The following is a 26,866-nucleotide window of genomic DNA, read 5'->3' as shown; positions in this document are numbered from 1 at the left end:
AGGAGAGGAGAAATGCATATGCGGCTCCAGCTCCTACTCTGCAGTCACTCAAAGTCTACAGATCAGCCCCAGATTCCTTCCTCCATTTTCAAACATGGAAGAGGGAACTTAACTGACAAATCAGCTGCAAAATGCCAAAATACAGTCTGTTACAAAATGATGGTGGTATTGCCAATTGACCCTCAGTGGGGGGAGGGACCATCTCAGGTTTGGGACAAAACTGGGTATGATATTATACTGCTTCCAATTTGGATGTGGCACATCTCTGCAGCCTGCATGATGGGTGGGCAGGAAAAAATTACTCTCTATGTCTGGTGCAGTTGTTCATTTGACCTATGTGGTACTACTGCAGGAGTATAGAACACTTGCCCATCCCGTGTTACTGGACTGCTACTTCACCATGATCCTTCACCATTCACTATGGCTGATGGGTATAGCAGTCCAATATCTGCAGAGCCAAAGAATTCCTAATTTAGGGCTTTGCACTCTGGTCAACAGAACAGTCAAGTACTGTTAACTACCTGCCTTTTATGTGACAGATAATGTTCCAATAACATCACTGGGCAGATGTGTAAAGAAATCAAAATGCATCATTTATTAGAAAGACAGTGGTGCCAGCACTGCAGAAAACAAGAAACTGATCCCTAGCTCTGTAGAGAGCAAGGCAGAAAACAAAGTTTTTCCCACTTGCTCACAGCTATATCTGCAGGGATCTCCAAAGCTGGAGAGAAGATGGAGAGAAGTAATTAGCCTGGCAAGCTGCCTAGCCCTAGTCCCTGACTAAGAGTGCCAGGATCTAGATTCATACCCTTACTAGATTATTAGGCCAATTATAGCCTAATATGAGTTTCTTGGGGGAAGGGTACAACAAACATATTTCTTTATTTAATCTGCCTTTTCACTTCCTCCTCCTCACTTTTCTCCTCACAACAAACCTACATAGTAGGTCAGACTGAGAATGTCTACGTAAGGTTACTCTGAGTTTCATGGTTCAGTCAGAACCTAGACCAAGATCTCCTGAGTGTGCTACAACTATATCACACTGGCTATCAACATTTATTAGTTCATTAGATCTTTATAAGACATCGTTGTACAACAGCTATTTAGGACATTATTACACCAGCCCTTCTCACTACAGTCACACTTGTATGAATAAACTGGGAACATACTGCTTTCTAGGCAGCCATCTCTCATTCCCATGACTGGGGCTGCTGCCCACACCGTGCTCTCTTCCTGCCCTTTTGCTCAAGGTTGTCTCCTCCCTCCCTCCACTACCCAGCATACCTTGGGTGGTTTTTTGTTTTGTTTTGTTTTGCCTTGTTTTGTTTTTTTCAACTTTTTTCATGCAATTCCAGAGCTCTGCAGCCACAATTTAAGCTTTAAAGGTTTTTTTGAAACTTCAATTGTATGAAAAACTGGGAGGCAAAAAAGAATATCCTACAAATAGTCTGGTTCACTACCAGTGGAATGAAGACTTTCCTGAAATCCAGCTGGGCTCTTATGTTCTTACACAAGAGAAGTTGAACCAATTTAGGCCAATTTACAGAAGAGATTATAATACTAGCTATTTGTTTCTGAAGTCAGAAATGTATTAAACCTTTGCATACTTACACACAGAGACAAAAGGTTTGCTACAGCTACAGCATTGCCTAAATACCCAAAGTAGTGATGACCAAAGATAAGCTGAATTCTCTGTAGAAATGGTGACCGATAATCTGGCATGGGAGGGCGCTGCGAGGGAAAACAAATATGCATGCCCATCAGTTTGACTAATTTTTCAAGATGCTTATTAATTTATTCTATTTTAAATTATCTACTAACCAAAGTTCTCTAGGTATTATGCAGTATTCAAGAATATGGTTCCAATCTAATTTTTAGTCATAAATGAAGTAGACCCATTGAATCAATGGGGACTTTATTTGACACTTATGTATGTACTTATTTTATCAATATTTGTATAAGTTACATAATTCAAAAGGTTTGCTCTAGCTGGAAAATGGATTTAGAGCACTATGTCTCCAAAGTTTACACAAATGTGTTAACTTCACGTAAGCATCACTAAGGTCCTTTATGGCAATCTTACACTTCTGCATAAGCATATAGACACTCTTCACAGACAATGAAGAGAAATGTAAAGAGACAGAAAAGTGGAGCTCAGAGGCACAGTCATTTACTGATTTTTTAAAAATGCGTCACAAAGACATTAAAAGTCTAAAGACTTTTTCATACTTTTTCAAACGAGTTTGTCATTTGAGAAGGCACTAGAAGAATTAACTGGCTAAGAATTCTTAATATTCTTAGAATCATAGAATCATAAGGGCCATTCAGTCCAACCCCCTGCCATGCAGGAACTCTCAATCAAAGCCTCCCCGACAGATGGCCATCAAGCCTCTGTTTAAAGACCTCCAGGGAAGGAGGCTCCACTACACTATGAGGGAGTCTTTTCCACTGTCAAACAGCCCTTACTGTCAGGAAGTTCCTCCTAATGTTGAGGTGGAATCCCTTATCCTATAGCTTACATCTATTTTTCCGGGTCCTGTTCTCTGAAGCAGCAGAAAACAAGCTTGCTCCCTCCTCAATATAAAATTCCTTTCAAATATTTAAACAGGGCTATCACATTACCCCTTAACCTTCTTTTCTCCAAAAATATACTCATGTTTAAGTTTAGAAATTTTAGTCAAATAAATCAACCCATGAGATCAAAGTATGCATGAGTATGTATGGTATCTTGCAGACCTTCCTGACTTGAACAAGAAATGGGAACAAGGACTGGATGCTGGGCTCAGTTACAGTAAACTAAAAATCCAAATGTAGTTACTGCTTCTGTTCAAAATTGTCCTGTCAACCCAAGGAGGTCAGATGGGGTCAGCACATACATTCTCATAATGTCTGAATAAGATTGCTGTTTCTTACTGTTTTGGAAAATAAATGTATACACTCATCCCTCCATATGTGGATTTGATTATTCACAAATTTTATTAATATGTTCTCTCTAGGAATATCTAGGTCCTCCGGTGCAACTCTATGATCAACTTTAACTAAAAGTTGCACTCAAAGGCCTAGAGATTCCTAGAGAGAATAATCTACTAGGCTTTTGTAGCTCCTCCAGCGCAATTCTGTGGTCAATGTCTGGCAGATGTTGCCCACAGAGTTGCACTGGAGGACCTAGAGATTCCTAGAGAGGTGTTTTCTCAGGTAAAAACATGGTATTTTTGATATTTGCCGTTTTTCCATATTTATGGAGATCTTTTGCCCCTAATCCTAGCAAATATGGAGGGACAAGTGTAGTATTATTATTCTGAGGGAATATTCCAGCCTTCCTCAACTTGGTGCCTTCAGGGTGTGTTTGACTTCAATACACATAATCCTAGAGAAGACAAGGGAGGAAGTTTAAGTATGTATGGGTAGAGTATTATGGGACAAGTAGAAGTAGTGAAGAGAAGAGAGAATAGAAGGTCAAATAAGTGGAAGAAGGTTGGGGGAAGTGATAGAAAGTTTGAGTATGTGTAAAAGTAAGAGGAAGGGTGAGAAAGTGAGATGGAGAAGAGGATAAAAAGAAAAGGAAAAAGAGGTATGAGAATCGGTAGGAGAGATTAATAATAATAAAATAATAATAATAATATATGATAATAAATATTTATTTATATCCCGCCTCTTCCGATTGAGGATCGAGGCAGGTAACAACAGAGAAAATACAATGTACAACAGTAAAAACAACAAGCCCCACAAAACCCCATCCCAACCCTCCCTCCCAACTATAAAATTAAACAGTAAAAAAAAAAGTTTTAAAAATACATACAATACATCAAAGTTAAAAACAAATCACAAGTAAGAAAAATAATAAAAAGGGGATTCAATTGCTTCTGGACATTATCAATCGGGGAAGGCCTGCCAGAAGAGAAAGGTTTTTGTCGCCTTTTTAAAAGCCTCGAGTGAGGATAATTGGCAAATCTCTACCGGCAGGTCGTTCCAGGTTTTTGGAGCGGTAACAGAGAAGGACCTCCGGGAGGTCACTGCCAGTCTGGTCTTTCTAGGTTGTAAAAGGTTTTTTCCCAGAGGATCGGAGTGTGCGGGAAGAATTATATGGGAGGAGGCGTTCCTTCAAGTAGACTGGACCCAGGCCATGGAGGGCTTTATAGGTGATAACCAACACCTTGTACTGTGCCCGGAAGCTAATAGGCAGCCAATGCAGTGATTTTAAAATAGATGTAATATGGTCAAACTTGGATTTTCCAGCGACCAGCCTGGCTGCCATGTTTTGAATCAATTGGAGCTTCCAGACATGGCAAAAGGTTGCCCCATGTAGAGCGCATTGCAGAAATCAAGGCGAGAGGTTACCAGAGCATGTACGACCGTTTCTAGGTCCCGCTGCTCCAGGTAGGGGCGCAACTGGCGTATCAGCCAAAGCTGATAACAGGCACTCCTGGCTGTTGCATCAATCTGAGAAGATAGTTGAAGCGACGAATCCAGGAGCACCCCCAAGCTGCGGACGCAATCTTTCAGGGGAAGTGTAACCCCATCTAGAACTCGCAAACTTATCTCCATGCCCGGATTGGGGTTACCTATCACGAGTACCTCTGTTTTATTTGGATTCAGCTTAAGTCTATTTTCCCTCATCCAATCCATTACCGACTTCAGGCAGTCATTCAGGGGGGAGATGCCCTCCTTAGTCACTGAAGCAGCCCAAGACATAGAGAAATAAATTTGGGTGTCATCAGCGTACTGATAACACCCCACCCCATGTAATACTGGTCCAAAACACACTGCAGAAATAATCCAGTTTGAGACCACTTTAACTGCCTTGACTCAGTGCTAGGAAATCCTGGGAATTGTAGCTTATTGTGGCACCAGAGCTCTTTGACAGAGAAGGCTAAATATCTGACAAAATTACAGGTCCCACAATTCTCTAGTATTAAGCCAGGGCAGTTAAAGCAGTCTAGAGCTGGATTATTTCTGCAGTGTGCCATTCTCATAGGCCATCAACATTATCAAGAACCACCGTTTCATAGTTGATTCTTTTCAAAGTATGAAAAATAGGACCTGATAAACAATGCTATGGATCATTTATAGTCTTAAAACAGCTAAAAGTAGTAGGAGAAAATATTCTGTAAAGTTTCCATATCATCTAGATCAGTAGTAAGCATCATGGGTGTCTTTGATTACAGCTCTCATGGTCCTTGATAACATGCTATTCTAGAAGAGGCTTATGGGAGTTGCAGCCCCAAACATTTGGAGAGCACCAGATTGCCTAGACTTGACCTAGGGCCCATTTGACACATATCTTTTTTTTTCTACACATTTTTGGTGCACACAAATCCTCTTTAGATATTCTCATTTCACTGCCCAATTATATTACACTCACCCAGGCACTGGTGCAACAGAATGTCCTGGCCTGGCATACAAAGTTTAACTTAAACCCATCTCCTTATCTGTAAGTTTTCTCAGGAAAACTCACCACGTGATCATTCAATGGACAGGAAAGAAGGAAGGAGGGAAGATGGGAGTCTACAGTAATGAACGCAGTCCAGTTTGGATTGTATATTCTATGTATGCAGACAGGAAGGTGGTGTGCAAGCTTTAGACTTGTTCCTGTGTATAGCACACTCACGGTACACTCTGTATCATAGTGCTGAAACAACTCTGGCAGCCATTTCTCCAAACAGAGCAGGAAGTAAAGTCAATCCCTCCAGCAGGATTACTAGTCTACTAATTGCACATTATCAAGACTACAAGAATGATGCTTCATACCTCTTTAACTTTGTGGGTGTCAAGTTCATCAAAAAGTGTCTGGAACTGAGAAGCTGACAGTCCTCCTGGAGGATATGACTCCAGTTTCTGCATGTGCAACAGAAACATATACTTAACATACAGATTTCATGTGCCAGTCCATATATTTTCATTGTGAGCTAAAGGCAGTATCTAGGGTTGTTGTTGTGTTTTTTTTAAGATTCTTACCACAATTATGGCTTCCTTACAGTAAGAATCCATTTTTACTTTCAGGAGTACTTGAATTATGGCCTCAGACTGGACACGATAGCTATGTAAGAAAAAGCAAAAAATATGAGTAGGAAATAACTAGGTTTCTGCTCCTCTTACATCCACCACAAGAGCATGACCCAAAAAACTGTGAAACAACATTTGCTATTTAAAGTGCTTTGAATTTACATATTCTTATTCATCGATGTCTCTTTCAGAGAGCTCATAACTTCAAATGCAGCCCGGATTCCTAAGCGTCTCCGGAAAAGTGAGGATTGAACTGATTTCTAAAGGAAGGAAGAAGGAAAGAAAGAAAAGGCATGCAGTCAGTAAATCAATCACCAAAAACATTCCAGAACAGTTTGCCAGATCACAATATAAAATCCAAGGACTACTTATAAGGAATGATAATTTATAAGGGGAATGGCCTCTGCTTGCACTGAGATCCCTCCAGAACATCTTAACTGACAATAGAAGTAACTTCTGAGATAAAATGTAGATCTGTGATGCTAACATTGGCCTGGAACAAACAGGCAAAAAGAAGTGGCTTCTGGCCACTTTAGAGGCATGGCTTTCAAATGACGCATGCCTCCAACAAAGCCCAAAGCCTCACTGAAGCTGTGCTCTGGTTCTTTGGATGTGAGCAAAAAGTAGCTGGGATAATCAGGCTCCTGGCGGTGCAGGTTGGTTCCTGCAGCTGCAGCCCACTTTCAGAGCAGTCTGTGTGGTTGGTGCAGTCCCGACCCACTTGCGGTAGGAGCAGACTTGAGCCACTCTTTCACACCCTTCTGCTCCTAGCCCGTTGTCACTTTTCTTCTCTTGTATGATTTTTAAAATGTTTGTCTAATTAAGAAGCCAGTGGAGCTTTGAAAACTTGCATGATATATTTTGTGCAGGGTTCAGAGAGCTGTGCTTCAAACAAGTAACTTTTTATAGTTCTAGCCTTGAAGCCCTTTCCAAATGCCAAGGGAGTAGGAAGCCAGTTACAGGTCCAAAGGTACTGCATTCCAGAGTTTGGGAGTAATGGAAGACAAAGCCCATTGCCTGACATGTGGGCCTCTGCAAGTAGGGTATCTTCAGAATGGCCTATTCCACTGGTCTTAATACCTGGGATTACTGAAACCACAGCAAGCAATCAGACAGCAAAGCCCTAGGCTGTTTAGAGCTTGAAAGGCTAGAACCTACATCTTGAAGTGAACCCAGAAAACAGCTAGCAAAAAGTACATCGATTTCAGTACTGGAGTGAGGTGATCACGATCCCTTGTGGCACCTTAGCAGCCAGGTTTTGCTCTCACTGAAACCTCTGAAGGCTTTTCAAGGAAAGCTTCACAGACAGCTGATTGCAACAGTTTAAATGTGATATAACCAATGCTGGTTCAGGAACAGTCACAGTTTGATAAACACTGCTGACCAAATACTGTATACTCCTTAACATCACCATCAGCTTATGATCTAGGAACAGCACAACATCAAGGGGAACTGTATCTTTCAAGGAGTAGGGATGCAATTCCTTCTAGGACAGATTTATTCCTATCGTAAATCAGGCTTTCTACTGATCAACAGGACCTCTATCTTGTCTGGATTTAACCTCCATTTCTTCACCCTCATCTAACCCATTATAAAATTTAGGCAACATTTAATGTCACTCACCAGAAGGTATCCACGAAACTGATTGTATATTATTGCTGTAAGCAAGTTCATCAGAAATAAGTTTCCTGTAAGAAAAATAACATTTCTTTACCTTTTTCACAATAGCAATCATATGTTTGTTTCCCTACAGATAGAACAGAGATCAATCTGTAAAAAGAGAGAGTGAAAACAAAAACAGTTTGCAAGGCAAGCTGTTAAAGCTTCAGTTTCCTACAACATATTTTACCACAAATGTGAATATCATGTTTTAAACCCTGCCTGTTCTAACATAGTTGTAGAAAAAATAATGAAAAAATGCTGTTAGTTGAACTTGACTATCAGCTAAAACTAACAGGCCTTAAATTTTGACTAACTTGATTTATAATGCTACTAAGGGCACTTAAGTTCAATTTAGTCTGTATCCTGATATTCATTTTTTAAAGACTGGTTTAAATAATATCATGATGTGTAAATGCACTGTAAATTTTAACCTGACTTATTTTAAGTGGATGTATAAACCAGAAGATGTTTTCTTTTATTACTAAAGATTATTTTCTTCTCTCTTTATAGCGGCAGCAAAAATTAAGGGCAGAATGCAGGACAGAACAGATGACTGGAAGTATCCATCAGAGAAGCATCCCTTTCACCAACCCTGCACTAGAGTTTGTCAGGACTCTTCAGTCTCAGCTTCAAAAACTACCCCATTTTTATGTATATTTTATTAAAAACACAATGCTTGCTTTAAGTCTTCAAAATGTGACTTGCAAATATACAGAGAAATATACAAATGGAAATTTTACATTTAATATCTTGTAGTACTTGTTTCCTCAGGGAGGAGGAGGGGATGAAATCCAACTTACCTATTACTGTGAAGAATATAAAGAAAATGGAATATGCTCGATTTTTTGAATAGGCGGGAATCATCACTGAAAAAGGTAGAAGAGGAAGTTTAAGTATATTGTGTCTGAAAAATGCACCTGCAAAATCCTGAAATCCTTTGAATGTGCAAAATCAGGTGTAGATAGTTGTGATGGTCAGACCCAGATGGAAGTGTCCTGCACAACAGTTCAGATATAACATGTATCAGTTTTGGTCATGACAGGTAGCCCTTGCAGAGTGGGAGTGGTACAGGGTAAAAAATGGCATCCTCCCCCTCCACAGTTTCCTCTCTGTGTGTTACACACTTGAAAGGGTTCTGAGGGACCAAGATTGTCTGGAGAATGATAAGAGGCAATGAGAATTGTACTGGGCCTTTACAACAGTGAAGCACATAAAGAGTCCTTCACAGGTAGCATTGCCTCTATAGTTCATAAGTGTATTGGCCTAGTTTTACCCACTTGAAATTAAATAATCAAAAGAAGCCACATGTGACAAGGAAAGTGACAAGGAGCATTCTTTTGTAATGGTATAGTAAGACATGACTGGTGGTGAATCAATTTATCTCTATTCTTCCAGGAAAGAAAGAGGTGAAACCACCACCCCATGTAACCACACGTAACTTAAGAATTGAGCCAATTCATATTAATACCGTATTCTTTTAATTGTGAAGAGGAATGTGAAAAGAAGAAAGAAATATCCTTGGATGGCGATACATACCATCTGGATTATTTGCAGTTGTCAGCAGTACAAGCAAAGAAGTCAGTGAATCAGGCAAGCTATGGAAATACCCTTGCCACTCCTTGTCCTGTTGTGTATCCTAGTTGCAAAGACCCAAGTCATTAGTAGTGCTATAGCAGTATTACAGAGTCTACAAAACCACTCAAGAACCATACACAACCCCCAGGATCACACTATTGTCTAATCAGAGTGTATGATGACACAGAGAGACACAAAATGTAATCTATCAGGTAGAATAAAATTATGTGGAGGAAAAAATCTATACCAGAAGACACAATGGTAAGATCAATTGAATTTCTTCTAGTATAGTTACTTAAAGAAATTAGCTTACAGTTGTAAACCGCTTAGACACTGCTTAGGCGGTATGAAGCGGTATATAAATGAAACTTGTTTTAAAGAAAGACAGGTGACTAATGAATAAATCATTAAGAGAGGCAAACAACAAACAAACAAGGAAATGCAATCAAAGATCTTTTTACAGGGCACACATGTAGCTTCAGGAGACTGTTTTGCAAGCAGTCTGTCCTCCTCTTTGTTAATTTTACTACTTTGGAGTTGTTTTTTGTCTCTCAGGCAGGATCCATGCAAAAGCAATATAAAGCCAAACCTTGACTTTCATGGATTTATCTTTCATAGATTTGATTATTCGTGAGCTTGTCCTTAACAATGAAATAGTCTGGAGGTTTTGTGGAATTTTAGAGCCTACTGTGGAAAATCACAGACAATGTGCATAAACTAAAAAATGTAAAGAAAACTTTTAAAAAGTTTTGTAAGTGATAAATACATAAAATGACAACAAGTATCCCTGCTTCCCCTTCCACCCCTTGGGATTCACCCAGCACTGGTCACTCTGCCACAGCTGCTTTTCTTCTCTCCAGCCACATCCAAGTCTACAAGGTCTAGCATGCCCTGCAAGAGCAGGACTTCGCTAAGATTCCTTAGCCCATAGAGACAGAAATACAGACTGGGTTAAAGAGGGGGGGACTAGAGATATTTTCATTTTTCCACTTTTTGTGGGGGTCCTATGCCCCAAACCCCAGCAATTGTGGAGGGCCAACTATACTTTCATAGTTTGCTACTACTTTGCTAAACATAACATATTTTGAAGGTTTGTTTACTTACTTGAGCCAGGCAAAGACAATGTGTAAAGTGGTGGTGGAAGAGAACACAGATTTGTATTCAGGGAGAAAAAAACCCTAGAATTTTCCAATATTTCTGAGAAACAGCTTTTTTTTTGGGGGGGGGGGGTTATAATCAATCATGACAGTAATAATCTATGTTAGTTACCTTTGTTCGAGCAAACAGCAGCATGCCAAACATGGTAAACAGAAACAGGTGAAGTGCTAATAGCAGCATAACACTAATAGGAATAAAAATACAAATGCCAACATTAGCCCATTCATTAAAATGCATGCCAAGAGCAGGTGGAAAGACACCATAATTCAAACAAACCAGATCAATAAGCTTTTTTTTTAAAAAAAAAAAAAAAGGGGAGGGGAGAGTTATTTTTAATTCAAGTAAGTGCCTGAGTAAAGCATATTTTTGTGTTCTTATCAATTCATGCCTAACTAAGAAGAGAGAGACTCAAAAGTAGTATATAGCTTCTTCTGGTCATGTAAGACTTCTTCTTGTTGTTGTTTTCCTTCAAGTCATTTCTGATTTATAGTGACCCTAAGGTGACACTGATAGCCAGCATGGTGTAGTGGTTTGCATGTTAGTCTACAACTCTGGAGAACAGGGTTGGAATCCCTATTCAGCCATGGGAACTCACTGGGTGTCTTTGGGCAAGTAACATTCTCTCAGCCTCAGGGAAAGGCAAAGGCAAACTTGCTCTGAACAAATCTTGCTAAAAAACTGTGATAGGTTTGCCTTAGGGTCACCATAAGATGGAAATGACTTGAAGGCACACAACAGACCTGGTATTCTGATATGACCCTATCAAGGGTTTTCTTGGCAAGATTTGTTCAGAACAGGTTCACCACTGCCTTCCCCTGAGGCTGAGACAGTGAAACATGCCCAAGGACACCCAGTGGGAGTCATACCCTGGTCTCCTGAAGTTTTTGTCCAACATTCAAACTACTACACCATGCCAACTCTCTACTACACCATACTAGCTATCTGACTTATCTCACTGAAAGCAGACCACAGATCTCTCCTTCTCTCCTCAGACTCACAAATCTGTGACTCACAAATCACAATTTGCTTTCAGCTGCTATGATGGAGGTTATCCCAACTACCTCCTTGAATTCCTCAACATTTGCAACACAGAAACCAACCCAGCCAGTCATTCAGGATTTCCCCCGTTTCTCCCTCTGAAATAGTTAACATGGGCTGCATCAGCACTGCAGAAATAAAGCAGTTTGACAGTGCTTTGACTGCCATGGCTCAACGCTATGGAATTCTGGGATTTGTAATTTGGTGAGACAGTTAGCCTTCTCTTTCAGAGAGCTCTGGGGCCATAACAAATGATAAATCCCAGGATTCCATTAGATTGAACCATAGCAGTTAAACCAGTGTTGAACTGTATTAATTCTGCAGTGTGGATGCAGCCTTAAAGTAGAGAAATAATGTCTACATTTTCACAGTATTTTTTCCTTTGGTACCTCCCTGCTGGTGGGTAATAAACAGATTCTGATTTACCTTGTAATCTCTGGCAATGTCCTCTTGATGCTTTTCAGGGTCTTTTTCATCATTGAAGAGTTCTGAAGGAGGAAGAAGGGTCGGAGGATTCGTCGTATTCTAAGCTTCTAAGATTTAAGATGAGAAAGAGTACAGTATTTTGAATTGACAAAACAAAAACAAACCCAGCACCTGACCAAAATAATCAGTTGCTTCTTAATAAAGGTCCATACAGACTGGTCCAATTAAACAGTAAAGTTTAGTTTTGCACAAACAAACACAACGTAGACATATACAACTTCAAGAGAACAATCCTATGGTCAAAGAGTTGAAATGACAGTGCAGTCTGCAACATGTCCAAAGCCCTTCTCAGCTCTTACTGGATAGGCAGAAAAAACAGAGATCACTGTGTGTGTTACTTTCTTCCAACTTCATAAGGTACTTTTCAATCTTTAAAAATTCCAGCAACAAGAGAGAATTAATTTAGACCACTCCTAGGTCTAAGTGAAATTTTCCCCTACATTGGGAACATGGTCGGTGGCTGAAAGGGCTACAGATGAAAAGCCTTTCCCTCCTCTCATACACTTCCAGACCATTCTCTTCTTTCCTTCCCCTAGAATTCTGGTTCAGAATTTTGACCTTGGCAAGGGAGAAGCCACATAAACCTCCACAGTGGCTGGAAGAGTTTAGGAGGTAGACTCCAAGATTAAATCTTCCACTTCAGGGTGAGAACATTATCTACAACAGGGGTGGGCAACTGTGGAAGAATACTTGCATTCTCTCCCTTGGATGTCATGTAGGAGGCCAACTGCATTACCCCTCCTCAGAAGGCTGTACCATCACCATATGTTGTTGTTGTGTGCCCTCAAGTCATTTTGGACTTATGGAGACTACATGACCCCAGAAAATAAATAAATAAATAGTACTTTTTGCCCCAAAATGGCCTGTAGGAGGTATGGAGGCATTTTGGCTCCCCTGGACCATCTTTGTTCTTCTGGGCTAGGAGAGGTCTTTTTTAGGAACAGGTGGTGACTGGAAAATGGCTTGGGTGGAGGAGTGGCAAAAAATGTTTCCATGCCTCCTAGTGCATCTGGGCCTTTTTTTAAAAAAGTACCCCAGGAGGCCCTTGGTGCAACACAAATATCCAGGAGCACATGTCGGCTGCATATTGTCTACCCTGATCTACAACTTCAAAGGAGGATTTCCTCTCAGTCCTATCACTCCAGGGACCACAGGATTGTCCTCTCAGTCTAGAGAAGAGGGAATCATTGTTTAATTAGAATGTTGCTAATGGAGTAAACATGCAGGAGGTTAGCTGAACAAGGAAGTTTTTCCACCACAATTGATCTCCCACATGACGTGGCAAAGGCCAATTAAAAATATATGGATAATTAAATAAAATAAATTGAACAAATGAACAGAAAGAAGTAAAAGTCATTAACAACTATTATCAAAGACACATGCTCCTGCTCAGGACATCCTGAACCACAGAATGGGCTTATTACAATTGGAAAGAGCCCTCTGCAGGCTTAATTTTCACCTGCCATTCTCCCATGACAAAGCTTCCTTGTAAACAGAAGGACTTCGCCATGTCCTGAAAAAACAATCACAAGATGAACTTCCTTCAAACCATGGCTTTCTATCTCTATAAAGGATGACCACAATATATGGTAAGAGAAAAACATAGAGCCTAGGGAGAAAATGAGGGGAAATGTTACCATAAGATGACTTCTTAGTTAACTTAGTATTCCTCAAAATAACAGAAGCTACTGGACAAAAGAATAAGTTTTCATATTATCCCTAGACATGCACACACTCCAGATGCTCTTAGATGAGAGTGTTTATGCAGACCCATATCAACTGTGGTAGGAAAATAGTGATCTCAGTGGAGGTTATAAGGGATAGGAGAGCCTTCTACCACCACACAATAAACACAACACTGTCAATTGTTTTACTGCTTATTGTTTTAACAATGTGTAAGCCACTGTGGGTCCCACATGAGAGAAAAGTGAGACACTCAATAATAAAAAGAAAACAGCTTCATTTATAGACCGCTTCATAAACTAACAGTGTTTAAGCGGTTTACAACTGTAAGTTAATTTGCCCTCAACAAACTGGGTATTCATTTTAGCGACCTCGGAAGGATGCAAGCCTGAGTCAAGCTTGAGCTCTTTCGCTGGTATTGAACTCGCAACCTTATGGTTTTGAGTGAGTGGCTGCAGTACAGGCACTTAACCACTGTGCCAACAGGGCTCCTATAAATAAATGAATTGTTTGTTCTTCCAATTTATTCCCAAACACTTCTCAATTCCTTAACTCTGCTTCAGTTTGTCTCTCTGCCTCTTAGGCTGCATCTGCACTGCAGAAATAATCAGATCTGACACAATTTCAACTGCCAAGGCTCAATGCTATGGAAGTCTGGGAATTGTAATTTGTTGTGACACCAGAGCAGAGCTCACACACATTCTCTCTCTCACACACACACCTTACCTCATCACAGGAAGAGCTCAAAGAGACAGTCCAGTCTGCAAGTGAGGCTATGAGCACCACGATATATGCCACCAACCACTTGGTTTTTCGAAATTCTTCCCATCCTATGAGGTAACTCTGATGAGGCAATACAAGCATGAACAGCAGTGAGGCCACTGTAACATAAATAAGAGCTTTTTAGGAAATGCCTCTATGACTCATTTTCATATGTGTTTTCTGAAAATAGCCAGATAACCAATGGGAAATTTGAGGAGTCCCTTAAGTGGCAGATTTGCAGAGGAATCCTTTTTCCCTTCTCAGAGCCTTGAGTCAGAATCCATACACAAATATGGGCAGGGCATGGACACATTACTTTTTAGGACCACCCATGTGCAGAATCTAACAGGCAAAATTTTCTGAGCACTGGATACAAGGAGGGATAATCTCATGTGATTAGCCACAAAGGCTCAAAACTGTATACAGCTGGTTAAAAGCTGCCAGAATCATTGCAGAGAATATTATTAGGTGCTCCCAGTACTTTAATATTCAGTTCTTTACTACTGCCCAATCTTTAACTACAAAATAAGCATCACAGAACATACTACATTTTTCTCTTTAAATTCATTAGAAAAGGAGTGGGATTCATGTTGACCTGCATGTCTCAACAGGGAATGCTGGGAGATGAAATTCAACAATATCTGCAAGAACACATAATTCCCATTCCTGTATCAGAGAAAGAACAGAATAAGGGTGAAAAGAATATTCAAAAATATTTGAAAATGTATTTGCCAAATGTGAGGAAACTCTGGTGAAGACAATACTGGACTAATGGGAATCTTTGCAATTTGGGACTTATTCTGCACAAAATTCACAGAAGCTCTTTCTGTATGTATGTGTGTGTTTGCACAGAGAACAGTATTTTCTGTGGAGAAAATAATATTTTTGGACAGAAATAGTTAAGAATTACACCCGTACAGCAGATTTATAATAATTTAGTATAAAAGACTGATATAGAAATCTCCCTCTGTCGTTTCAGCTTTTTTGACCTTAAAAAAGAGGGCCATTTACCTCAACATGTTCCAGTAAGTTAACTATTTGCAGGCATTTGAACTCTTTCAAAATCACAGTAACAGGGACCATACAGAAATGTATAGCTGTGAAGGCACATCAATACAACTATGGAAGGCAAGAGATACCATTCTATTCTATTATCCTGCTGCAAAGTATAATCTCATGCTAAAACCTACTGAAATAAGTCTTGCATGCTGGTGTGTGCCACATCTGATAAAAGTGGCTTTTGATAATATATTAGCATCCAAGTTATGCTACTGCAACAGCTCAACAGCCCATGCTTACTGAGATGCCCATAATGAACCATGAATTGTGATGCTGCAGTGATCTATTCATCGCTCGTTTAAGCAGAGCCAATGTGGTTTGGTGGTTAGAATACTGTACTGGGACCTGGGAGATCCAGGTTCAAGTTCCCACTGAGCCATGAAACTGGAGTCTGCAATTCTCTCACAGTTTATACTACCCTGCAGTTATTGAGAAAACAAACTAAAGAGAAAGAATTATGCTTACCAACTTGGGTTCACTGGCGGAAACAAGGGCTACATAGATATTAATGAACAAATATACATACACCTAAGTAGCTTTAAATATACACCCTAGGGTTCACTAACCTTCACAGAGACATCCACTATAAAAACAAGGAAGCATAGCAGTTCAATACTCTCAGTTAGGCCACAAGGAGGCTCCCAGGCTCGTGAGCGGTGTCGCACATCAGACGTGGCAGTAAGCGAAGAAGGGGTTTCGAGGAAAGCAAGAGCAAGGATTAACGTAATGATGGCAATCAAAATCCTTTGGGATGCAAAAGAACATAAGTATTTCAATTAAACAAGAAGGGAACTGAAAAGGTTGGTTCAAAAGAATTATGTATTCAAACTGTCCATTGCTTTAGCATCAGAAATCATCAAAACTGATAAAAAAATAATTGAGCAAAATAAAAAACCACAAGCCATAACTTTATGCCTCTTTCTATCATTACAATGTCCAATAGACAGTACAGACCCAAGAAGGAATAGCAAAGGAAAGTGATGAAGAACTTTATCCTAACCTCTTTGATGGCTGGAAGAGAGAATCTATATAAAACAAGAACCAAACCATTCAGAGACTTATGACACTGGTATGCTGCAACAAGAAATAGGAGTGTTTAAGTTCATACCATCAGTTCATAGAAGATTTGCCTCCACATCAAAAGTAATACTGGGTGCCCTTTGAACATCTATTTATCTTGTAATTAACCAAGAGACCATGAATATAGCTACCAGCACCATCGTCTTTTCTAGCCATAGCAATACACAAGTTGCTATGTCCTCAACTGCCTGGAAATAGCAATTTCACAGTGACTGAGGCCTCATTCCCAGTTACAAATAAATCAGTTTGCGATTCGAATCGATGGATCAATTTGACAGCAGAGTGTGGTTCACACTGCATTTGCCCTGATCGCATTTTCTTGTAAAATAACCCACTTCTCATTCACATTGACCAATGATTCGATTCCAAAGGGACCCTATTATCACAAAATCTTCCCCACAGTAGAGGAAATGGTGTGTCTATATTTATTTATTTTTAAATGTGAGGAATTAGTTTGTCCCTGACACATTCTTGCTGTTTAGTAGGCCTCCAGTTTAATCCAGAAAGGCTCATCTTATATTGTTGTACCTGAGGTCACCAATGATATTTCTAGTAACAGAACATACTTTGCACCAGTAGACACACACACACACACACATTGGCTCCAAATGCTTGGAGCTCCCTTTGTAGCATGAGTGTTCAACAGCTGGTAAGAGAGGACAGAAAATATCTCTAGACATAGCCCATCATTTACTTTGGAAAAAACATTGTCTAACACAATTATTGGCTCACAGAGATTGGTAGAAGATCGGTTTATAGGGAGTCCTAAAATGTGTAAAGAAATACGAAAAGGAAAGAGGGGATAAAACAAGTAAAGGTTTACAGAACTACAAAAGGGGTATGGCTATGGACAACAGAGATAGTAATGCTAGTGTTAACACACACACCATTGCTCACCATTGACAAACTTCTGAATAATACCATCGATAAAGCCATAAGGAGTTAGAGTCCACGCGATGATTTATGGAACGATACTAGAGATATGAAAGACAGGGAAATAAATTCAAGTGTCACATTTGCTCTGTTCTTCAAATGTGGAAGCCAAGCCACATAAAGTTAAATAGGCCATTTCTGACTCATTTAAAGCAACATCTACAATGACTAAGAAAGTCAATCAGTCAGTCAACCTTTATTAGGCATACAACAGCAACATACATTTACAATAAAACTTCAGGATCGTTATTAATTATTTGTTGTAAATGTTTGTTGTTGTTGTTGTATGCCTAATAAAGGTTGACTGACTGACTGACTGACTGACTAAGAGAGTCAATGCCAAAACACATACTCTGAAAATACAAAGCAAGCGCCTACAGTAAGTAGTCATCTTTACTCCAGCTAATTACAAGAGCACAGGAACAGTGGTCCTTATTAGAAATGTTGACAGGTGATGCAAATGTCTCTGTTTACTAGTACAGTACAGTACCTCTGAAAATTTATAATTGGGAGGAAGGATGGGGTTTGGGGGGGAGTTAATTGTATTTCTTAAATTGTATGTTATTTTATTACTGTAATTCACTTTGATTCCTTTGAGAAAAAGCGGAATATTATTATTATTATTATTATTATTATTATTATTATTATTAATGCTCCATCACAACCCACATAGATTTGAGGGGCAAGAATTCTACTGATGCCCATGAGAATTTTTTTCATTACGTTCTGCTGCCCAAAGAGAGCTCCTGTAATTACCTAAAGCAGAAGAGGACAGAACATTTGCTTTGGCCTTCAGTTACCTGACACTGAAAAGTACGAAGGGAACCCGGGTTGTGGAGTGGTTAAATGCCTGTCCTGCAGCTACTCACAGCCACAGAGTTGTGAGTTTGATCCCAGGCAGAGCTTCAGGGTCTACTCAGCCTGGCATCCACAGAAATTAGGAAATGTTCTCACTGCCCCTCTCAGAAGAAGTAATGAAAAGTAACAAAACAATATAACAAATAACTTAGTGAGTTATCTTTTTAAAAGATTAAATGCATTACTGTTTTAAAAAACTGTAACAAGTAAAAGTAACAATTTCTTACATAAAGTAACTTCCCAAGCTCTGCTCCAAAGGAAACAGAGCTAAATAAGCAAATCTTTTCCCAAATTTACCTGAATTGCATCTTCAATGAATACTACAGCTTGGTTGAAGCAGAGCTCATGGTCATCTGCAACTGAAAGATTCAAAGTTATATAGTCATTTGTGTGTTTCCATCAATACTACTACAATGTTTTTAGAAATCATTTTTAAAACTCTGATATCTTAAAGTATTCCAAAGTACGTTTTGCCTAAGAGGGCATGGCAAAAAGAAGAACACTTGGGATAGAAACAAACTAACATGAGCTAAAGATATCACAAAACATTAGTTAGGATGTAAAACCTGTTGATCAACATGTAGCAAATGCTGTACCTAACAGAGACTAAAGACTATTTATTAGTTTGTTTATACATTTATTTATTTTGTATCCTGCCCTTCTCCCAGCACTGGATCCAATGCAGCTTATAGCATGGGATAATTAAAAAGCTGGCAACTATGTGAAGAACAGTTCTCAAACAATTAAATAAGCTAAAAGAAAGTGGGAGAGATACAGGTATAATGCCTCCATTATAAAAAGCCCAGTTAGTGGCCAAAAGCCTGTCTAAAACTGACCGCAGAAAAACAAGGGCAAGAGCAGACTAGCCTTCCACGGAAAGGAGTTAAGGCCCTTTCTTGTTCCTTTACCAAATATGTCTGGGAGGATGGAAAGATTTCAAGATCTTAAAACTCAAGTAGGCTCACAGGAGATATATGGCTTTTCAAGTACTATGGACCCAGACCATGTAAATGCCTCTGTTTGTTCACCTTCATTCAATCATTACTGACAAAAGACACTGGTTTAGTCCAAAAAGTGTATTAACACTATGTTGCAACAACTTTTAGTCAAATTTATTTATTTGTGTCATATAATTTAACCATAAAACCCACAATGTGGAAAAGCCAATGAGCACTTTAGGCGAGAAGAGACTAAAAAACACGTTTTTAAGACGACTATATATGAATACATTTTTCACAGTTTTTCCCCCATATCATGCTTTATGAAGATGGTAAATTGTCTTAGCTGACACAGGTCTCAACCCAATGTCATGTTAGCAGCCCCCTGCTAGCACACGACCTTTCCCTTTTCTTCTCCCTGCTGAAGCCCTTCATGGCACCTGGAAATCTGCACTGCAGGGTTTCTCAGACCTCTGCCTCAAATTCTGAGAGCATGGGGGAGTCGCAATTCCCCCTCATAGTTCCATTGAGAAGCCATTTCATCAGCTGAGCAATCCTACTGGATTCTGGCTATAGATTTTGGCCAACCATCAGCTAAAGTGCCCAGTCCAGTTGTCAAGCAATACTATGTTTAGCATTATCCTGTGTTAGATCATCCAAGTTAAGTATAACATCATAAAACAAACTGTACAATCTCAAGTGAGCCTTGAAATAAAAATGTATGTGTTAGTTATCTGTAATGACTAGGTGCTGAACAGCAAAAAATGAAGTGTGGGACAAAATGAAAGCATGATTATGTTGATATAAAAGTGTTTCGTTGAATGAGAGCCTGTATGGTTTAGTGGTCTGAATATTGGATTAGGACTCTAGGAGACCAGGGTTCAAATCCCCACTCAACCATGGAAAACCTAGTGTGTGACTTTGGCAACTCTCTCAGGCTTAGAGGAAAGCAATGACAAACTTCCTCAGAATTAAATCTTACCAAGAAAACCCTAGGATAAGGTCATCATAAGTCAGAGTCAACTTGAAGGCACATAACAACAAAGTATCATATTGATGTCACATGCCAACTTTGATCACAGACCTGTCAATGATATTTATACTGAAAATCAAGATTAGGAGAAACTACTATTGATATACTAGCTAAAGCCATTGCAGCAGCATCATTCATTGCTATTGCATAGCACAGAATATGACATCCACCACACAGTATCCAAAATAAACTAGTCTACTACCAGAGAGCTTGCTTTATCACTTGACTCATCTAATATGCTTTTGCACAGAAACTGGCCTATTTGTCTCCAACAACAGGGTGAGGACACATCCAGTATTCTTTTGAACAAAAATTGGCTTGTTTCTCCTTTATTATGGATGATATTACTTGGTCCCATGATAATGTCATCCTCAGCATTATCATACACTTTCATATACTTTCTCATCTTCCAATGTGATATATGTCATTGCTTGTTGGCAATGGTCCATAGCTTTTTACAAAGGCCATCAAGATCCTATTTTACATTGGCAGAGCATAAATCTCTGTCAGCATACTTGTGCTAGAAGTATGGGAGGACAAAGCTGTTCTCCAGGCATACCCTCTTGGCAAATCTATGGCCATTTGTTTGAGTGATGGAGCTGCACCTGGGCACTATCCAGCTGCCAAGAATGTACTGGACACTTCCTTGCACAACATTCAGAAAGGTGTTTATAATGTAACTCCCAATTGCACATGTGAAAATCTACCAAAAGGATTCCAGCCAAATAAGTCACAATATGACATTACTCAAAATCTAGTGGGGGAACACTTGCACCTCCCAGAACCCCTCCCAGTGGCACCATAGTATCCAACCATCTTCATGGTTGACTGGAACAATGCTTTCTCAGAACATGTACTTAGAAATCTCTCCTCTAATTACCATATCTTGATATCATGGCTTGACTTGACATAGTATATACTTTTGCATACAGAGCATCTGCTGCACTTTATTATTTGACCATATGGAAAGTAATCACTTGAGAAATCCCATGAGGATTCCAACAGCTTCCATCCTACCAGCAACCTGAGTCTGGAACAACCTACAGAACAAAATCACTTTCTTGACATCATTGTGCAATTGTACAATGAACTTCTAAGTTGTTTCAGAAACCCACTGATTGCTACACATACTCACATGCCTTCGATTTCCACCCATCAAATCTATTGTTTATAGTCAAGCCCTCCTATACAATTGCATTTGCTTAGACCCACAAGACAGAGACTCAAAATACTTAGACTTATAACAGGCACATCTCAAACAATAATATCCAACTAAGGATGTGAAGAAACAGTCCTTAGTGGGATTGAGCAGATGAGAGCTATAGGCCAAAATATTAGCCGGCCTAAATGTTCCCCACCTCTACTCTCACTGCATCTCTTTTGCTCTCTGTCACATAAAACTTCACTCTTGGTCAACGTTTCCCAGTGCCATTCAACTCAGCTTCCATTTCTGTGTTTGAAGTGACAGGTGTGCATACCAGCTAAGCAAAAGCTGACTCAGCCATCCATCTGCCACTTTGCTGTTTTTCGGCAGTCTGATTTTTTAAAACAGCATATCTCATACGCCTAGTTAATATTTTACAAGGAAACATTTTAAGTACAAAATAAGCTTTAAGGACTTGTGTGGGCTGGAGCTGAGTTATACTTAATTGGCATCAGCTAACTGGCCTCACGCAAGCTACCTTCTGCTACAAAACCTGCAGGTATGTTTCAACTAAATGCAGTCAGGCACTTCAAAAGCAGCCCCATGCCACTATAAAAACATGACATTTGATTCCACCCCAGCATCAATGTTCCTAGAAACATATATGGAAATGATTTCCAAATGGTACATTAGTGAATAAAAAGTCCTATGGGTGGATTTGGGTGTGTAGTAGAGATTTCTACAGAGTGACATCTCAAGATATAGCACTGAAAGACTGATCCCAACAATCAAAAACTCTCAGAATGAATCATCTACATGAAAAGCTTAGATGAAAATGCTGGCAGTTACTAACCTTAGATTTATTCCAGCATACAATGTTTTACAGAGTTCAAATGGTTTATGAAAAGCACACCCAAGCCTGAATGAGTTTTACATACTGAACTTATAGTGACTGGTCCCAGTGTACCAAAATCCCACTAAAAGCTTAAGCTATCTGCTATGGGAGACCAGTTGGGTTTTTTCTCAAATGTGACAGAGACTGGCAGAGCCAGCACAGTGTAATAATTTGAGTGTTGGACTAGACTCTGGAGATAAGGGTTTGAATGCTCACTCAGCCATGGAAAGCCACTGGCCCAGGGCAAGTCACACACTCTTGGCCCCAGAAAAAACCATGATAGGTTTGCCTTAGGGTCACCAAAAGTTGGAAACGAGTTGAAGGCACACAACAACAACAGCCAGGGGTTGGCACCATATTTGTGCCCATTGACTACAACTGTTTCTTGCTTTCATAGACATTTGCCAGAAACCCACACCAGTCCACAGACCACCACTCTGGGTAGTACTGAACTAAAACATAATGTAATCATAAGTTATGGATATGGATCAGGATCGCTTTCTAACAGTACATGACATATGGAATCACTCTTTGCATGATCTCTCAACCGGCTACAACAATGTACTTCATGCAGACTAGGATTTAAGAGATCCAGGTTCAAGCCACCACTGAGCCAGAGAACTAACAGAGCAAGCTAGGCCTGGTCATTCTCTCAATCTGGCCTGCCTCAAAGTTTGTAAGTATAAGTGGGGAGAAAGAGGACCATGTATGCTGCATTGAGCTGATTGGAAGAAAGATGGGATCATCAACATCAATATTTTCATTTATACTGTTTATAAATAAAGGTTAATAATAATAATGATAATAATAATAATAATATTTCCCCCAAAGTGGGACTCAAGGCAGTAAATAAAAATAATTAATTCATTACATTTGGCAGCACATAACAGACTTTGTGTGAACGTACCAATTTGTTCTGAGGTGACCTCAAGGAGGCTGTACTTAACTTTAAAACCTCTTTAGCTTGGCTACTCTTTTACTGAGGGAGTTATTTTTATCACAACCAGTTTGGCTGCATTTTACTGAAAACCATCAGACAGTTTTACTTACTATTAGGCTGGTAGTTTCATTGTTTTTCAGTATTATCCCCTAAGCTTTAAAGAAAACCTGCACCCTTTCAGCAGATCTCTTCCATTCCTGCAACCCTCTTTGCAGATAGATTTGCAAGACACTTACACCCATGTTTTTCTTTCTTCCTGGTTTATAGCATGTGTTTTTATTCTTGCCTTGCACTTTTATATTTAATTGAAAAGTGAAGCAAACTAAATACAATTAGACCAAGAGATCAAACAAAATTCAACCCATAAGCAAGTGAATTAATAGAAAAAAGAGAGTTCCTTTGGGAATGTGCAGAGAGACTTTGCCTCACCATTCAATAACCAACCGTATGCACCCACATTCAAATATAAAGAAAGTTTTTTTCAGATGGGACATACAACTTTGAGGTATGCTCACAGCCCAGCAGGCCTAGCAATGACTTCATGCCAAAAGAATCCCCTGCAAGCTGCAACACAAAAGAAAAGTGTTGCAGGGGTAGCACTCATCCTAGCAACCTACATTCTGTGGCCACTGAGCATGCTCAGGCTGCACCTGCACTGCAGAAATAATGCAGTTTGATGCTGCTTTAACTGCCATGACTCCATTGTGTGGAATTTTAGGATCTGTGGTTTATTGTGGTACCAGAGCTCCCTGAGGGAGGAGGAAAAATGTCCCACAAAACTACAAATCCGGAATTCCACAGCATTGAGCCATGGCCATTAAAGCAGTATCGAACGGCATTATTTCTGCTGTGCAGGTGCAAGGCCTAGTCTTTAACTGTCCACGCAAGTCCCCAAAACCATTGGTGCGACTGTTCTGCCTAAGGAAGGACTAGGCCTGGTAGCCTAACTATGAGCAATCAAGGCAGGGCATGCCAATCACCTCAGGCAGCAGATTTCAGGAGGGGGGTAGGCAGCCCACAATCCTTTTAATTCCCCAGCCATTTCCCTCCTAAATTCCACAGTGGTTCCTCTTTGAGGACAGAGGTGTGCAAGCCAGCTCCGTCCCCTAAAGTAGCCTGTGGTCTTCACATGTGATGGAAAACATTATCCCACTAGGAAATGACGGAGCTGGCATACAGATATTCTTTTACCTTGCAATGATGTCACGAATGTCTGTGTACTGATGCCATCATTGTCATGTTTAGAGTATGACAGACAAACAAACATAAAGCAGTTAAGAAAAACAATCGAGAAAGAAACAGAGGAGATAAGTGGAGAGCCTGTCCTCAGCTCTGCAATGGGAACAGACAGACATCTCTCAGCTTGAGATGTGGCATACAAAGTCCACTACAGTAACTGCAGCACAGCCTTTCATTTTATTACCTCCAAACTTTTATGAAGTCCCCAACCACTAGAAGCTCAATTCTGAAAGCCACCAGGGCATGTTTTATGTCAGAGCTTTGCAAAGTTACACTTTGGACTACAAAGCCTCAGAAATCTCAGGCATCTTGGGACTTGTAGTTCATAAAGATAGCTTTCCAATTTAATCTCCTCGTTGTTGTTTTCCCCCAGCCTCAGTGGGAAATATTTCAGTGAGCTGCGAGGGATTGCTTGAGCAATGAAAAGGGGATACTTCCTGGCCTATTCAACCAGCAGAGTCTCATTGGCACCAAGCCAAAGTCACTGCAGGGGGACAATTCTGTATGGGCTGCGTCTACACTGCAGAAATAATGTAGTTTGAGTCCACTTTAAGAGCTGTAGCTCCAACCTATTGAATCCTAGCATTTGCAGTCTTAGGTCCAAAACACACTGCAGAAAGAACTCAGTTTGGGACCACTTTAACTTCCCTGGGAATTCTGGGAAACTGTACTTTGTGAGACCTTCAGCCTTCTCTGTCGTTGAGCTCTGGACCACAACCAAATACAGTTCCTAGGATTGCCTAGCACTGAGCCAGGGCAGCTAAAGGGGCCTCAGACTGGGTTGTTTCTGCAGTGTGTTTTGAAGCTCAGTCTTTGACATTCTCTTCTCTGCTAAGCCCCTCTGGATCCTCTTTTGGGAGAAGGCCACCGAGTGACCTCCCAAAGCCAGGCAACCCAGGGCTTGGCCAGATGGAGCCACCCTGCCTAGAAATATAAGCCCATGCTCCTGCTCCAAAAGGGAGGACGTTTTGCAATGCCCCCTGGGAGGGAGGAGGAGGAGGAGGAGGCTGAAATGGAGGACGGGTCCGGGAAAAGGAGGACGCTTCTCCCTTCCCTCCCCGGGGGCTCACCGTTGCGGGCCCTGCGGGGGGAGGAGGGCGCGGAGGCTCCCTGCGGCGGCTGAAGCAAAGGCTGCCTCTCCTGGTCCTCCATGGGCTCTTCCTCCTGGAGCAGAGCCGGAGGGAGAGGCCGAGCTCCGCCTGTCCGCCGGGGAGGAGCTGCCTGCTGCCTCTGGGCTGGGCTCGGGCTGCTTCCTGTCCTTGGGCTGCATTAGCAGCAGCAGCAGCAGCAGCAGCAGCAGCAGCAACGTTGTGACTAACAGGGCTCTTTGTGCTCGTTATACCAATGGTCCCCAAACTGTGCCCTGGCTTTAAAGGGATTTTGGACTTCAGCTCCCAGAATTCCAGGCTATTGGCTAATGTGGCTGAGGCTTCTGGGAGCTGAAGTCCACAGCCTCTTAAAGGCACCACTGTCATTTCCACCTCCAACATTATTTTCCCCCTAAGGTTGCATCCACACTGCAGAAATAACTCAGTTTGAGACCACTTTAACTGCCCTGGCTCCATGCCATGGAATCCTGGGAATAGTAGCTCGTTGTGGCACCAGAGCTCTCTGAAATAGAAAGTTATAGCCCTCACAAAACACCAATTCGCATAATTCCCTAGCATTGAGGCATGGCAGTTAAAGTGGTGTCAATCTGGATTATTTCTGCAGTGTGGACGCAGCCCTAGGAAACCTAACTGGATGCAGAGAAGCTTAGTCTTAAATTTAAGAAAGTGGAATTGCAGTAGCCAAATACTACTTTGCTGGAGCTTCTGGCAGCAATCTGACTCTGGGCCCTTTCACGCTGCACAGTTACAGGACTCCCGTTCCGCTTTAGTTGCATGGCCACATCCCATAGAAGCCTGAGGCCTGTAGTTTGGTGGAGTACTAGAGAGCCCAACGGGAGCGTTGAATGTTGGGCCAGGATCCTGGGAGTCACGTTCAAATCCCGACTTGGGCATGGAAACCCTCTGGGTGACACACTGCGCAACAAGTCACACTCGGCCTCAAAGGATTGTAATGGCAAACACATCTTACTAAAAAGTGGGAACTGGACAGTTCCCCTTAAGATCACTGTCAGCTGGAAACAACCCAAGGGCAACAACAACAATAACAAGTGCTAGATCTTTCTGGATGAGACTTCTAAATTTTTGTTGTTAGCCACCCTTGAGTCGATCTGGACCCATGGTGGCCCTGTGGGTGAGACATCTCCACAACCCCCTGTCCTCTGCCCTCCTTATGTCCTGCAAACCCATACTTGTGACCTCCTTAACAGAGTCAATCCATCTAGCATGTGGCCTTCTGCTTCCCTCCACCTTTCCTAGCATTATGGTTTTTC

At 40.7% G+C, this 26,866-nt stretch overlaps 1 protein-coding gene across 1 annotated transcript in view; it reads right to left on the bottom strand.

Annotated features, from left to right (window-relative positions):
- The window catches only part of TPCN2 (two pore segment channel 2), a 42,418-nt gene extending 16,745 nt beyond the window's left edge, over window positions 1-25,673 (bottom strand). Inside the window, exons 1-14 of the mRNA XM_089521380.1 lie at window positions 25,557-25,673; window positions 18,595-18,656; window positions 17,404-17,480; window positions 15,993-16,170; window positions 14,332-14,448; window positions 11,863-11,969; window positions 10,510-10,582; window positions 9,202-9,301; window positions 8,466-8,531; window positions 7,627-7,691; window positions 6,166-6,263; window positions 5,956-6,037; window positions 5,749-5,835; window positions 1,612-1,731 (exon numbers count right to left, since the gene is read on the bottom strand). Coding sequence (XP_089377506.1) covers window positions 1,612-1,731; window positions 5,749-5,835; window positions 5,956-6,037; window positions 6,166-6,263; window positions 7,627-7,691; window positions 8,466-8,531; window positions 9,202-9,301; window positions 10,510-10,582; window positions 11,863-11,969; window positions 14,332-14,448; window positions 15,993-16,170; window positions 17,404-17,480; window positions 18,595-18,656; window positions 25,557-25,638 — 1,314 coding nt within the window. The 5' untranslated portion in view covers window positions 25,639-25,673. The remainder of the gene's footprint in view (window positions 1-1,611; window positions 1,732-5,748; window positions 5,836-5,955; window positions 6,038-6,165; window positions 6,264-7,626; window positions 7,692-8,465; window positions 8,532-9,201; window positions 9,302-10,509; window positions 10,583-11,862; window positions 11,970-14,331; window positions 14,449-15,992; window positions 16,171-17,403; window positions 17,481-18,594; window positions 18,657-25,556) is intronic.
- Between the last annotated feature and the right edge of the window lie 1,193 nt (window positions 25,674-26,866).

This window comes from Sceloporus occidentalis, unplaced genomic scaffold, assembly GCF_023333645.1.
Source record: "Sceloporus occidentalis isolate IW3139 unplaced genomic scaffold, rSceOcc1.0.p SCAF_4, whole genome shotgun sequence".
NCBI classification, from domain to species: domain Eukaryota; kingdom Metazoa; phylum Chordata; class Lepidosauria; order Squamata; family Phrynosomatidae; genus Sceloporus; species Sceloporus occidentalis.
Note: the sequence above shows the minus strand (reverse complement) of the source record. Positions and strands in the feature narration are given on the sequence as shown.